Raw genomic sequence first — 16,192 nt, forward strand, 5'->3', positions numbered from 1 at the left:
CATTTGAAAGTATTTAAGCAATACAAACATTCCATGATTTCCAGAAAATATCTTTAGTATTTTAATGAAAATTCTCATTAATCTCAAAAAAAAAAAATTATATGTTGAAAAGTGTGTAGGAACAAGTTGTTATAACAGTACCTTTTAAATTTCTTTAAAGACACATCTTTACAAGTTACATGTGTATCTGATAATAACAGAGGGTCAGATCCCATCATGAGCACCTCCATATAGCTCAACCCCCTCATCTTCAGTGGGAGCGGAGAGAGTTTAGCACCTTTCAGGAGCAGGTCTTTGTTTTTAAAACACTTTTAACATCAATTTAAACTTTTATAAATATTGTGTTATCTTAATTTCAAATGTTAGAGCAGATTTGAGATGCCGAGTGCATGATCCTATATTCCAATCTTAAGACTGGTTCCTGCCACCTTTAAACTGTAACACCTTACTTTTTGAGCAATCTCTCAGAAATCTCAACGGGGTCCTTAGACTCGTAATACAACAGAACAGGTAGTTTCTAAGGAAACCGTGCAATCCTGGCCAAGGATTAGAGGGAAAAAAAGGAAGCCAGATGTTCATGTAAATGAATGACTTCTGGGCTTTGGGTGGTGAGCAAAAAATCTATTACTGGTTGATTTACATAGTGCATTGGGAAATTGGTTTGGAACATCCAGCGTTCTATAAGCATTCACTTAATTTCAGACTGGGAATCAAGAATGTCTACTGAAACTCCTGCTTTTTACAATCCTGCAGAGCTTGGACAAGTCTGAACATTTTCCCTCTCTTTCACCTTCCCTCCCCCATTTTTTTTAATGCTCCTATACACATATAGGGAATGGGGGAGAATAATAACAATGGGGGGGGGGGGAGAAAGTAACCGCTTGTGTTGTTGCTGTATTGACATCTTGGCACTCAGCCTGTAGTTCTCCTGAGTTCTTTCGCTAATCATTAGACTTCCATTAGGTATCTCAGAGGGAAAAAAACACTTAACTTTTATTGCGCTCACCGTTATACGTCAGTGATAGGTTTAGCCAAATCTTTATCATCCTTGTTTTCCTTGATAACTAGATAACTTGCCTTCTATCATCAAGAAAGGCAATCAGAAGCTGCATTTATTCACATTGGAAAATGTGACTTTAACTTTATATGTGAACAGAATATAATGCCTTAGGGATTGTTGGGGGCCGGGGGTTGATATCTGAGCCTGGTAGCACCACCTAGTGGCAGTGATCTGGGCCATGCTGCTCAGTGACAAGAGTCAGTGGGCAGTGGTAGGGGTACCCAGACCCTTCTTGCTCTACCAGGCTCCAGCCCTGGACCCTCTGAATAATAGCTCAAATATGTGGCTTGGGGCAGGCACCCTTATGCCTGTTCGCTGGGACACTTCCTACCCAGCTTTGATTCCTCCATCAGTGTCACTCGTCAGCTTCTGGATTCCCCCTGGAGTTCTCTCTGACTGCGTTCAGAGAGTCTTCCTCTGTCCGCTGCATCCCAGATTCCATGGGGTGAAGGGCCAATGGCATCTGTCTCAGCTATGTGGAGCCTCAGCCTCAAATGCTCCCCTGTTGTGTCCACCTAGACTGAGCTGAGCCGCTCCATTTTTGAGCCCAGCTCACAGCTGAACCTCCAAAGTGAGCATGCCCAGCACATACAGCCTTCTGGGCCCAGAACTCTTCTTTAAACTTGTCCATCAGTGTCATACACTCCATCACAGGACTAGATTAGGTCTGAAGGACACATTCCATAGAAGCTGGCAACCCATTGCTGCACTGTCCCAAAGCTGCTCTGCAAAAGAGCTTTATAGATTTAGTGCCACTACCTTTTCCTTCTTTGAACCTTTCCTCAAGACCCACCTCTGTTGTGATGCCTACAAGAAATCAATCAATTTATGATGTCTTGAAGGGCAGATGGAGTTAGCTGGAACTCACTTTATCTTTAAAAAATTGCAAATATATATACATTGTGTAAATTTGATTCTATTTCTCTTCCTTCCCTTACTCTTTGTGTGTCAGGATTTCTAAGGGCCATATTCTGATCCCCTTACTTGTACCTTACCCCCCAGATATTCCCCTTTAAGTCACTGATGTGTAAAATGCTATTCAATGTGAGTAAAATTGTCAAAATCTGTCCCTTAGATTGTCCTTCCCCCAGAACACTTGCAGTGGCTGAGACTGCTGGTGCACTGAACCTGCAGTCCAGAGGGAGGGAGTCCTAAAGTGACTTTAAGCCATCTTTGCACCTTCCAAAACCTTGGCTGCTCTGGAGCACCTGGTGTAAGTTAGCCATGGGGAGCCTAAATTATGGCAGCCTACTTGGGCTGCTATATGGGATGCAGCACTGCATATAATCTTTGCAGCTCTGTCTCTCCTCTGGCCCCATCTCTGACATGCCCTCCTGCCCCCAGAAGACACACCCTATGCTCGGGCAGGCAAAGGGTACTCAAAAGGCAGCCCTATGGCTGTCTTCAATGGTTCCTGCACTGGGGAAATCCTCCCTTTAGCTGGATACAGGGCTTTTAGAGCCCCTTCATGCTGCTCTGGCCCTTTTTATGTGGCATAAATTGGCTAGAGCATGGGTGACGTTCTCATATAACATTTTATGCATTTGTACAGTGCTTAGTGGAATGGGACTTGGATTCTGATTGGAACCTGTTCATACAAATACTAACTTGGAATAACATGGTAAATTCTAGCAAAAAGTATATTAGAACACTTTCAAGGGGGTGACTTTAAAAAACCCTGCAGGAACAAGAGCATTCAATGGGAAAGCTTCTCAGTCCATCCTTAACCCACATTGTTTTGCGGCTGTATTTAGCATTTGTTGCGAATGTGAGATCACTCACTGCTTTCAGGCCCAGATATATTTTAACCCCACATTCCAATGTTACCACAAATGGTGTTTCAGAGTGATGGTTCTTAGAAATGCCTGCTATTTAAGAATATGGCTGTCAGTCCAGTTTTACCCAGATCAGAGTTAAGCTAGTCTTTGCTTACACTAGATCATCACTTTGCATTAGTTTGTTTTACTCTTTGAGGCTGTAAAAGAAACCAAAGCAAAGTGATTTATGGCCTGAGACTAGATGATTGCAATGATCTCTTTCTGCCTTAAAATCTTTGATAATCCAGTATGAGCAAGATCATCTTTTCCTTAACAATAATTGGAGAACAGCTCTGATAGATGATTTTTGTGGCACATTATCTGAGGAAATTATTATGTGCATGTGCTTCTGTGAATAAGGACACTAGACAATCTTTTCGTTAAACCAGAGGTCCCCAAAGTATGGGGCATGCTCTCCTAGAGGGGCATGGCAGGACCTTTGGGGGGGTGTGGTGGGCCTGGGGGTGGGGGTGGGGAGCCCTCCTTACCCTGAGCTCTGCTCCGGCCCCGCCTCCAGCCAGAGTCCCAGCTCCATGCCTGGCCTTGTCCACAGCCTTGGTGGGGCTTCGCTGGGGCTGAGGGTGGGGCCAGGAGTGATGAAGCCACATCTGACTGTGGGCCTGGCTGCTGGCCCTCACTGCAGCCCAGTTGCGACTCCATTCCTGCCTCGGTCCCTGGCCCTGCTCCCCGCCCCGGCCCCATCCCTATCCCTGCGGCCCCAGCTTCTGTCCTCTTACCCTTGTCCACATCGCCATAGCTGCAACCCGCTCCTGACGCAGGGGGAGGGGCAGGGCATGGACAGGGATAAGGGGAGGGCGCGGTCTTCAATAGTTTGGGGACTGCTGCTTTAAACTAAAGGGGGTAGTGTGGCCTGGTGGACAGAGCACTGGACTGGAACTCAAGAACAGACTGGGTTCTGTTCCTGGCTGTGCCATTAGCCTGCTGGATGACTTGGGGCAAGTCACATCACCTCTCTGTGCCTCAGTTCCCCCATTATAAAATGGACATAATAATATCTCCTTTGTAAAGTACTTTGAAATCTAGGAATGAAAAGTGCTATAGACAAGCTAAGTTGAGGTCTCACTCAGGATCCTGCTGGTTACCAGCATTTATTCCTCCTCAGAGTCTTAAAGTAATCATCATTATTGAAGAAGGATATTTTTTAAAGTCACAATGTTATATTTTTCTGTGATTCCAAAAGGCTAATAGCTGTGAAACTTATGTTTTTAACTTTGCTGTCTATTAGGTGTGCATTGTGCAGAAGAGAGACACCAAGAAAATGTATGCCATGAAATACATGAATAAACAAAAGTGCATTGAGAGAGATGAAGTCCGGAATGTCTTTCGGGAGCTACAGATCATGCAGGGCCTTGAGCATCCCTTCCTAGTCAATCTGTGGTAAGCAAACCTTTAAAATTTTATCTGGCTCCTATTGTCTCCTTATTGCTGAATCAGTTCAAATTGCTGGGAGTTGAAATCTTGAAAAGATTCTTTGAGACTTTTTTTTAAGCTCATTTAATTTTTTTGGTAGTTTTGCTTCCGTAAATATTTTAAAGGTGCCCTTTCATGTTGGAATGGTTAAACATAACAATGTGCTTTTACTTTCTGGTGTGTTTTCTTTCTAAATTGCTACAGTAACTGTGTTAAAAAAACTTGTCTCCCATAGTTTATCATTTTCTGTGACACTAGTTTTTCTAGGAGTTTGATTACAAGATTTTGGTATATGGATATTGTGAATACTTATAAGGATAAAATAGCTCCTTGCTCAAAGCATGTCTCTCGATGCAGATGAAACTAAAGGAAGGAAAAGCTTTTTGTCTAAGGAGAGTTAACTAGGCAGCCCATGAGACTAAAATTCTGGATCAGATGCCATTTATAAATACACACACGCACCCTCCCCCACCCCCCCGAATATGTCAGTGGGCCCTCCCTTCCCTTTCTCATCTTGCCAATGCCAACTACAGTATCTCCAGAAGCTTCTCTCCTTTTTAATGTTGTTAAGGACCATTTTCTACTAGATGAAATGGCTGTTTTCTCCTCTGGTATATTGTACAACTTCAGCAAATTACTCAGTTATTCTGGATGTTTACTTCATAAGACTGAGAATAATGGATGTTGTGGGCAGCCATTGTTATAATAAAGATAGTGATATGACATTTGACTGTAGCTGGGAGTTGCAGTAATCTGGAAATAAGAAGAATAACAGGTATCATTCAACAGGTGACAGGTGGAAAGTTCAAAAGGAGATGCCTGACTCCAGTGATGATTCAAATATTTTCATAGATGTGGCAGTAGGGAAAGTATTTTGCTATTTGACTTGTCCTAGCTTCACGGGTAACAGAATCTCTATCATTCCCCAAAGTACTCTTCTGTTTTGGAAACAGAACTAATGGCTGGAAATAGCATTCAAACATCTATCCATCCCCAGGTACGTTCATGACCTTTGTCATTATGGCATTTGAGTGTCCCAGCCTCGCATGGTGGATCTGAGAATTTTTTGGCAAAGAGACAATGAGTAGATCAGATATACCTCTGGTGACTTCATAAACTGTACTGCTTATGTCTGAGGATGCTGGGCAATAGGATGCAAGTTTTTCACCTCTGATCTGAAAATAATCTGGATTAGTTGCTATGGGGATCAAAAGTCATTGCCTTTTCATAGCTCTTCACTTAGTGGGTAGGTTCATGGTCTGCAGGTGTCCACTGGGCAAACAGGCTGCTGTTAGTGCTTCGGAGTGTTGCTTTTCTTGGAGCTCCGGTGTTAGCTGCACCATGGGGGAGGGATAGCTCAGTGCTTCGAGCATTGGCCTGCTAAACCCAGGGTTGTGAGTTCAATCCTCAAGGGCCCCATTTAGGGATCTGGGACCAAAATTGGGGATTGGTCCTGCTTTGAGCAGGGGGTTGGACTAGATGACCTCCTGAGGTCCCTTCAAACCCTGACATTCTATGTTGAATCAGCAGACCTCAATGTTAGTCATAAAGAGAGACCACAGGCTTGGTTCAGTGGCAAAGGTGCTCAGCCAAGTTTATCGTTGACAAAGCACAGTACTAGTGCCCCATAGGAGCTGCAGGTACACTAACATATATATACCCATGACAACGTACCAGTTCAATCAGCACACCAGGATGTGTTCCCTAGACTAGTACAAATATGTCTCTCCTATGACTGCTCCTTTTAAACATTGATACAAACAAGTTATGAATTACACTCCAGGTGTTGTTAGTTACCACCTTTATCCTTGTACCTGGTGGTTTGAATGTAACATCCTCATCCATTATCCTGTCATCCCTTATTTATCTTTATGAGAGATCAGTGTGTTCTTGTACCATCTTTTAAGAATGTGTTTACATAGTTACTTGAGAACTCTGTCTGTTTCTGTACCATCCTGTCAGGTCAGGAATGCGCTTACTTGCTTAGCTGACACCCAATATTCCTATTCTGACAAGCCCTACCCTAATTCATAGCCTTGGCTCATACCCTTTAGCCATGCCTAGGGCTCCAGCAAGGCCTACACAGGCTTGCTACAGTTCTTGGCTGTTTTGGCAGAGAGGCCAAAGATTAGCTGACTATATGGACAGCTAACCTACCCTCTCTTGGCTCTCATTTTGCTCATTCTGTGTCTACATAGGTAAATAATGGAGCGAGATCTGATTCACTCGTTGTCAATCTGGCACCTTTCACGAATGCTAAGGGCCAGTGTTTCTTCTGGTATATATGGGCACAAGTGATCCCGATTTAGGACAGAACCATTTTCTTAACTGGACCATTAGGCCATATAAACTACAAGAAACTTTAGCAATATTAATAATGGATCAGTCCCAAAGATCAAACATCTGTTGTGAAACAAATTGTATGCCAGGTTTTGATTTCACAACAGTGAGACTGATTTATCACAGAATTTTAATGCCTGACAAATTCCTCTTCTCATTATTTTTCCTTTTTGTGACACAGATTAAAACTGGGAACAGGCAATACCACAAAATGTATTCATTTTCATGACAAGATTTTTTGATAAATAATTAATCTGTTTTTATGACACTCCTGGGACTATAATCTCATGATCTGAGGATTCACATGAAATATATCCTGTGTATATGTTGCCCTAACTCTGCTAGAGATGTTTAATATTATAAAATACTGGAAAATTTCAGGGTCAAAGGAAGACCAGAAAAATCCAAAAAGACCTGCGTGAGAAAAATGTTTGATGATGATCTAAAATTGGCTAATACAGGCACCTTAGATAGATTTTTGTACTCCATGGTGCCCACTACCGCAGTGCCCAAGCACCTCATAATTGTTGAAGTATTTATTTTCTCAACTCTTCTGTGAAGTATGGAAGTGTTATCCCCATTTTACAGTGAGCTACATTGAGGCTAGGTAATTCACCCAGGGTCACAAAGGAAATCTGTAGCAGAGCAGGAACTTGCAACCCAGTCTCCCAAGTACTAGGCTAGTGCCCTAAGCATTGCACCATCCTTCACTGGACCAAGTTTAGTTGGCCTTTGCGTAGACAGCATGCTTCCAGAATCCAACTGGATCTCTCAAATTTCAACAATTGCAGGTTTTTGTAGTTTGTTCTCTATTACAAACCTTGTTTGTGTAATGCAGTTCTGTCTGAAGCTCATAAGATATCCCACTCCTTAACTTCAGGTCCTGACCTTCTTGTTTATTGTATTGTGAGGGCACCAATAAAAAACATCTGTATGTCTGTCATAAGAATGTTTTTTTGTTCCAGACTAAAGTGTATACATAGATACAGTCCTCTATTACATCATGGTTATTTAATAAAAAAGTAACAAATTATTAAATAGACTACTGAAAATATGAAAGGAATGTTTCTCCTAAATGTATTTTCTGTGATCTAAGTATTAATATGTCTTAAAATAATGGAATTTTCATTGATCACCTGTGAAATGAGCAATCTGTTCAATACATTATCACTTGCAGTTTGCAGTAGTAATCTACATGAAATAAGTTTCCATGTTAGTTACAACTCACATGGCTGATTAGCGGGATTGTCTCTGGGGGGAGTCAATTTTTCACCATACTAATGGGGAAAGTAGATGACAAGAACTAGCATTTCTTTTTTTGGTTTTGGCAGTTTTTAGTTCTTTTGAGCTGAAATTATTTCAATTAGTTATGTTAATTTTATGTTTTTTTCACATTGTTGTATATGTGCCTACAGGCTGCAACAAGTACATTTTACAGATTAGCATATGAATTTTAAAGGATTAATCATCTTAGTGCATGTGTAACACCAACAGACCCCCCGGTCATTGGCGGGCGGGATTGAACCTGGGACCTCTAGAGGTAAATGCATGAGCCTCTACTGCATGAACTAACAGCCACATGGTACTTAGCTAAGGCTGTAGCAGACTCATTAATCTCTAAGTGGTCTCGGTGCCACTAGAGGGGATAGAGCACCCCACCCAGGAGGTGTGTGGGTTACATATGCACATGGACTGAGCTGGAATCCATGTGAGCTGTTGTGTTCTTTCTGGCTAGGCACATTTGGGAATAGTCTGTCTGTCTAGACAACATGCCCCGTTGTCATAGTATCTGAGCTTCTAAAGGCGACATGTTGTTGAAACTAATGTGATATCTTGAAAGTATGTTTAATTATTGTGGCTTGAAATAGGTTTTGCTCTGGGCTTCCGAAAACTGAAGAGCAGTGAAGGCTGTTAACTAGCTTTGTAGATTGGCTAAGTTAGAATTGTGTGGAGAATGAAGGTTCTGTTTTGCAAAGGATTTTGAGATTTCAAAATCAGGTTTTGTTCCAATTCCGAACAAATTCCCCACCAAGGAAAATTCTGAACCTTTTTTGTTTTGCGTTCATCGATGTGTTTTGCTTTGTTTTGATTTAGACTTATTTTATATTATGTTATAAAACAAAATGCAGTAAAAAAAATTGAAAATGACAAGTCATTTCCAAATAAAAAATCAGAATGTTTCATTGGAACTTCCCCCCCAGTTTTCTTCCAAATTGAAATTCCAGTGACATCAACTCAATTTTGCAAAACGTTTTGGTGGAACTCAGTATTCTGACAGAATGTGGTTCTGTCAATGTTTCTCCAAACAACTCTATATGAAATCCTAATGGGAGTTTTACTATTGACTTCAGTGGGGCCAGGATTTCACCCACAATGTCTATACTCCACACAGCATGGACTCTTTAAAGCTGGCTGGTTTGCAAGGTTAATCGGCATTCTGTTTGCTATTCTCTAGCAGTGAGTTATCTGGTGAACAAGCACTTTGGAAAGTGACACAAACAAAACCAGAAGACATATAATGACCATATATTCCACTTTTCATATGATGTCCTGGTGTCCCAGGAACTTCCCTAAGGGGCCTGAAATTATCTTGTTTTTCATTACATCAAAGTGATTGTGGTGTGTGTGTGGTGGTGGTGGTGGGGGGGAGGGGTTTAAGAACAACAAAATATTTGTTCAAGATATTTCTACACTGATTGGGATTTGCTCTATGTTTGCCAGGAACAATCAGTGGAACAAGTGCTCAGTGTGATGAACAGTGTTTGGAGTAAAGATAGAAGTCAAATGTGTGTAGATACCAGCAAAAGTGTTCTGTTGCTCAGCGTTAATGTTAATTGGTTGGTCAGGAATTTTCCATCAAAATGCAGTTTCCATAAAATCAAAATTTTATGCAAAATTTTTGGGTTTTCCTTCAGGAGACTCAAAATGAAATAGTTTAGTTTGTTTTGGGTCAGGTTGAACCAAATCAAAATGTTTCATTTTGGGTCAGTCTAACATTAACCTGTGTTTGCTGGAGCTGCTATGGTGCCTTATGTCCAACTCTCCTCTATGGACTGGTCTTCTTGTCTGGACTACAAGTTCTATAATGCACTCCCTTCTCCTCTCTGATTAAGATGCCATAGTGCATCATGAGAGTCATGTGACATGGTACATCATGGGAGTTGTAGTCCATCTGGGGACTCCCTCCAATACAGGAAATGAGGCATAAAGAACCCAAGCTACAACTCCCATGAGGCAACACAGGGGACACAGATTAGTGTAGAACAAAACCAACATGAAGAATTTTCAATTCAAGAATGTCGTAACATTTTGTTTTGATTGAAAATGTCAAAACACCACTCTGGCATTTCCAGATTAAAATGTTTTAGAATTTCTGTTCTGTGAAAAAAAATTCAGTATTTCAACTTTTTTTTGCTCAATTCAGGATGAAAACTAATTTCAAAATATCTGTATTTTCCACAGGATGGAAATTCTGGTTTCTAAACAGCTCTATTAATAAACACGTGTTCAGTGTATCATGATAAATGCATAATACACTCAAAATTGGAGTGAATAATAAAAATAAACCTTAAAGGTAAAGGACAAGGGCCCAGAATCATTTTTTAAAAAACTCAAGGCCAAATTATGTTGCTTACAAACCTGTCCTCTAGGCCTTCAAAATATGAGTGTATTCACAGACTGTCTCATAACCCTGAGATTTCAACAGATTAAAATCAAACGCATATGAACAAAAATCCTGCATGTATAGTAATTGAAAATGTGGAACCCCAAATATAAAATTAAGAGCAAATTTTGGGGACTCTCCTGTCAAGGTTCCTCCCCCACTCTGAATGCTAGGGTACAGATGTGGGGACCTGCATGAAAACCTCCTAAACTTATCTTTACCAGCTTAGGTCAAAAACTACCCCAAGGTACAAAATATTCCACCCTTTGTCCTTGGATTGGCCGCTACCACCACCAAACAAATACTGGTTACTGGGGAAGAGCCGTTTGGAAACATCTTTCCCCCCAAAATACTTCCCAAAACCTTGCACCCCACTTCCTGGACAAGGTTTGGTAAAAAGCCTCACTAATTTGCATAGGTGACCGCAGACCCAAAGCCTTGGATCTGAGAACAATGAAAAAAGCATTCAGTTTTCTTACAAGAAGACTTCTAATAGAAATAGGAGTAAATAGAAGTAAAGAAATCCCCTCTGTAAAATCAGGATGGTAGATACCTTACAGGGTAATTAGATTCAAAACATAGAGAACCCCTCTCGGCAAAACCTTAAGTTACAACAAAGATACACAGACAGAAATAGTTATTCTATTCAGCACAATTCTTTTCTCAGCCATTTAAAGAAATCATAATCTAACACATACCTAGCTAGATTACTTACTAAAAGTTCTAAGACTCCATTCCCGGTCTATCCCCGACAAAAGCAGCATATAGACAGACAGAGACCCTTTGTTTTTCTCCCTCCTCCCAGCTTTTGAAAGTATCTTGTCTCCTCATTGGTCATTTTGGTCAGGTGCCAGCGAGGTTACCTTTAGCTTCTTAACCCTTTACAGGTGAGAGGAGTTTTCCTCTGGCCAGGAGGGATTTTAAAGGGGTTTACCCTTCCCTTTATATTTTTGACATCTCCAGACAAGACAACTTAATTATAGTCTCTCTGGAGCCTCCCTAGACAGAATAGGTACTTCCAAATATTAACAATTGTAGCCATGAAAGTAGTAATATAGTTAAGTATATAATGACAAATCTCCTTACGCTTTAAAAAAAATCTTTCTTCGTGCAATTAAATTATCAAGGAAAAAAAGTTAATCCGTAGCTCAATGCAAAATTTCATGTTTCTTTCCCCCTCTGTAACACAACTACTGGAAAGCAGTTAGGTCTTGAATCAGAAATCCACAAGAAAGTGATGAGAGGTGATTGTGCAATTTGTCTGTCAACAGTTTTAAGGTATTAGGTCAAAATCTATGGTGGGGCTAAGTCCATTGAGGTCAGTAACTTCACTGAAGTCAATCGATAACCCCAGCAGAGAATTTGGCCCAGTGCATGTAAAATATACAGAATAGCCAATATTAAACAAGGTAGAGCCTCTCCTTCAGAAGAGCCAGATAAAAATTTTTTATGAGGCTCATGCATCTTGTCTCATTTTTTTAAATTAAATTTAACTCCACAAGCAGAACTTATTAATCGTATTATTTGAAATATGAACAGCATTTCATAATGTCTGATATAGAGAGAGGTCATTTCCCTCCCCCTCTGTCCCAATGTTAAATAATAGCCTGAGTAAAACTCAGTTTTTCAAAAAGGGTTCGGTGGTTTGATTTATAGCCTACACTTAGGAAATAAAACTGAATAAATGTGTGTAAAGATATGTGAGCCTTATAACCAGCTTTATCTGTTTTACAGGCATTTCTGGTAATAGAGATTTCTTTTTAAAATGAAAAGCAGCCCAGCTTTGTATCAGCTCTTCTCTGAGATGAATGAGCTGTAGAAATGCTGATTCTTAACACAATCTCATGCTAAGACTGCAGCACGCAACTCTAGACTTCAACATTTTACTTTATACTGGTCAGTAATATTTTAGTCGTCTTACTCATTCCCATCTCCACCCAGGGGTCCTCTAGGCCAGACTCTGTTGCCTACCCTTAAGAGGCCCACAAACCATCTTTCTTCCAGTTGACCTTAGGACTGAGCCAAGAACCCAAGTTTAAATCTACTATATACCAATACATTGCACTGCCCACTTGGCACAACTTTGGAGTCTGAAGGGATTGACTAGCTCCTCCAGGAAAACCATAAAGACCAGTTGCTGGCAGTAGATCCTCCCTGCCCAACAACTCAGGCGTTGAAAATGGCTTAACTGTTGGCATAGAAGGGAGAGACACATTTTCAGCAACATTCCTGACAGTCTGATTGAGATCTGTTGGGACAAAGTAGCAACTGAGTTTTTTGTAACTTTAATTGACAATTTTGACAGGATATATTTTTAAGCAAAGTGTTTACAATGCCAGTTGAGGGGAATATTATTGTGAATTATGTTTATTCAGAAAATGTTCGAGAATGGGGTCCCATGTTGTTAGGCAGTGTAATAGAAGGTCCCTGCCCCAAAGAGCTTACGATCTAAATAGACAAGACACAGGGTGTGGGAAGAGGTAGAACACACAAGCAGAGTGAACAATTTGATGGCATCAGACATGTTAGTTCCATGACTATGATTTTGGCTGTATTTACTTAAGGGGATCTGCTACATGGAAAGAAAAGCGCCCCTGCATAGTACTGGGCCCAGGGCAGTACTCTGGCGAGGGGTGGTCCTGGCTGGGCCCCATTTTACCCCTCCCCTCCAGGGCAGCACTCCCTGCTTTGGCAGCTTCTGCTGTGGCTGGCTCCTCTGCAGCTTTGGGAATCTATCATTGTCAACATACAGGCCATTTTCCTAGTCTACTCCAAGCTATATGGTTAATACACTTACACCACATAAAGTAGGGTTGGCTGCATTGTCAGGGGAGCGATATAGTTTGATATATTTTCCTTCCAGCGCAGCACCGTCTGGGATGTGTGTGTGTGTTTCATAAGAGAAGCTTACAGGAGTCTCACTGGTTTTAGATTACTGCTGTAGACTACTAGCCCAGATTAAAGCGGCTTCAAAATCAATTAAAATTGGAAATAGCAACCTATAAAGGATATTAACTGTAGCCAAAATATGGATGCCAGTCTCCCAGGTTCTTGCTAACACCTTGTCTGCTGCGTTCATAATAACCAAGGTTATGCTACTGAATAAGTCAACAATTGTCTGTTTAAGCTCAAACATGAAGTGCTCCCATTGGAAAAAACATGTCATGTTTTTCGCTTTTTGGAGTTTTCCACTGGCTCTGACGTGGGACTCCTCGATACTGATTTCTGCAGAGCCAGAGCACTTTGCAACACTAAACCGGCACCAAAAGTGCATTTTTGGACAGTGAAGTGTTTTCAGCAATATTTATTTATCTCCATCATCGGCTCAGAATGTGAGCTGTCCCTGCTTGGCTGCAGAGGCATAAACAAGAAACTCTCCCCACTCTTTCACAGACACACAGGGGCCCCTCACAATAGCAGTCCCGCTGCTTCCTGCGTCCTCAGGAGCAATGCTCCAAAAAGGGGCTGATAAGGAGGAATAATCTATTCTAATGGATAGACTAGACTGTGCACTCCACATACACAGGGAGCAGCACCCTTGAAGGCACGGTCTCCCTGTGGATTGTCCTTGGACTACTCTCTGTTGCCCCTTTTTACTTAAAGCCACAGTCTAGCCCAAAGATTTGTAGTGAATTAGTTCTAGAAGCATGCTGGAAACACTTTGAGACTAAGAGACTGTGGTGGTTAGTTCACTTGTATTAATTTAGATGGAATAAAGGGAGTTAAAGGTGTTAACCCAGTTTTAAACAAGGTTTGGCATACAGAGAGCTTAGCTTGCTGAGTACCGTTGCAAACATGTCATTTTAACCTTTTATTCCAGATACAGAAAAGAAGGAAAAAACAGGGAAAGCATTTGAAATGTGAAGCATTAAGTAAGGCTTTCATTTTAACGACATCCCCTGTTTCCTTTCCCTTTAGTTGGGGAGAGTTTTTAAAAGGGGAAAAAAAAACACACCTTGTCTGACAGTCTATTAGATGGTAGCAAAGATAGTAATAACTATCCTTTTTTGAGGGGGGAAATAGAAAATTAACTATGATGAGCTGGAGCGGTTAGTCTGATCCCATTTCCTAAGAAGACAAAACAAACACGTACATAAGGGAAGACAGAAGAATAGCAAAGACAGAAGATACAGCTTCTGTCTCTGGTGTTGACTTTCCCTTGCAGCCTCACTGCGGGAAGGTGCAGCACCCGTCTTACTAGTCACTCTGAGACCTGGCAAATTTGTACCATCATTAGGTAATTTAGAGTATTACATTTAGCTGCCTTTTTCTGGTCACAGGCTTATAGCTGTGTTGAAAAATATGCCATTTTGGCTGACTAAGCCAGACCCTTATTATATGGAAGAAAATAGGAGAGAGATAGGAAAGAGATAAAAATAAGGGGAGGGGGAAAAAAGGACAGGTGGGAGGGAGGCAGGCAGAAGTCTCACATCTGGGTAGTGGTTGGTTCTGGCTGAATTCTGGCAGAGGTGGTAGTGATATCTGGTTCCCTCTCTCGGGCCTGGTCTGGTCAGGACATCTCTCAGGATCAGAATGAGTAAGGCTCGGGGACCAGGAGATGGTGGGAGTGTCAGCCATGACAGTGAATCTTGCTCCAATAGCCAATTTTTCTCCCAGAATTTCTTTCTTTAAGGACCCCAAAAGGGCGTGATGGGTTAAATAGCCAGTTCTCTTATTATAGGATTGTCACGGAGCACAGACTCTCCCGGCAGTGCCTCCTGCTGGTCATCGTTGGAGAATTAGCACCCAGCCTTCAGGCCGGTATCTCGCCACCCCTGGCCCCCATGTCCCTCCCGGACCCCGGTGCCCTTGTCTTGGGTGCTCCCCCTGGCAGTACCCCCACAGTTCTGGGTCTCCCCCTCCCAGCAGAACCCCCACCCACTATCCCAACCTCACCTCAGTCTTAGGCTACTGCCAGTCACCAACTAGCCCTGCTCCCTGGGGCAGACTGCAGTATAAGCCATTCATCACAGGCAAGGGGGTTTGGACCTGCTGCCTCTGCCTACCCGTGGCTGCCCCTGTAACCCCTGTACCTAATAGGCCTTCCCAGGCCCGCAGCCTGGGGCTTTCCTAGGCCGGAGCTCCCCGGCTCCCTTGGCCTTTCCCCAACCCTGCTCCAACCTAGGTTTCCCGCTCGGCACCTTGCAGTCAGGCCCTTCTCCCTCTACAGGCAGAGGGAGAGTGCTCCCTAGGGCTTCTGGCTCACAGCCTTTATACAGCCAGCTGGGCCCTGATTGGGGCGTGGCCCTCAACTGCCACCACTTCCCCCAATCAGCCAGGGTTTCACTCCCTTCCCCCGCTCCAGCCCTCTGCAGGGCTTTTCCAACCCCTTCAGGGCTGGAGCGGGTGCTCACCCTGCTACAATGATCCATCAATTTGGCCTAGTTTTCAGCATACCAATTTTGGTTTACTGATCTCTGTTTTCACACATCTCTTGTTTATCAAGCATGATCTTAGCACAATTCTTCGGTTACATCAGTGGACCTTTTAATTCAGTCTGTCTTGCTTTTTGCATTTTTCCTCATTAGATGTTGTAGGTTATTCCTACAGTCCAACAACAGAAGGGACCATTGTGATCATCTAGTCTGATCTACAGTATAAGACAAGCCATAGAACTTCCCCAAAATAATTCCTAGAGAAGTTCTTGATTTAAAAATTTGCAATAATGGAGAATCCACCACCCCCCTTGGTGAATTGTTCCAATAGTTAATTACTCTCACTCTCAAACATTTATGCCTTATTTCCAGTTTGAATTTGTCTAGCTTCAACTTCCAGCCATTGGATGGTATTATACCTTTCTGTGCTAGATTGAAGAGCCCATTATTAAATATTTGTTCCCCATGTAGATACTTATATAGACTATAATCTAGCCAACCCTTA

General features: G+C 42.1%; 1 protein-coding gene across 2 annotated transcripts in view; it reads left to right on the forward strand.

The window, feature by feature from the left end:
* STK32B (serine/threonine kinase 32B) overlaps positions 1-16,192 on the forward strand; it is a 265,486-nt gene that overhangs the window by 48,548 nt on the left and 200,746 nt on the right. For both annotated transcript variants that reach the window (XM_077814640.1, XM_077814641.1), the window contains one exon: positions 4,124-4,275. In XM_077814640.1, coding sequence (XP_077670766.1) covers positions 4,124-4,275 — 152 coding nt within the window. The remainder of the gene's footprint in view (positions 1-4,123; positions 4,276-16,192) is intronic.

Source organism: Eretmochelys imbricata, chromosome 4, assembly GCF_965152235.1.
Source record: "Eretmochelys imbricata isolate rEreImb1 chromosome 4, rEreImb1.hap1, whole genome shotgun sequence".
Lineage (NCBI taxonomy): Eukaryota > Metazoa > Chordata > Testudines > Cheloniidae > Eretmochelys > Eretmochelys imbricata.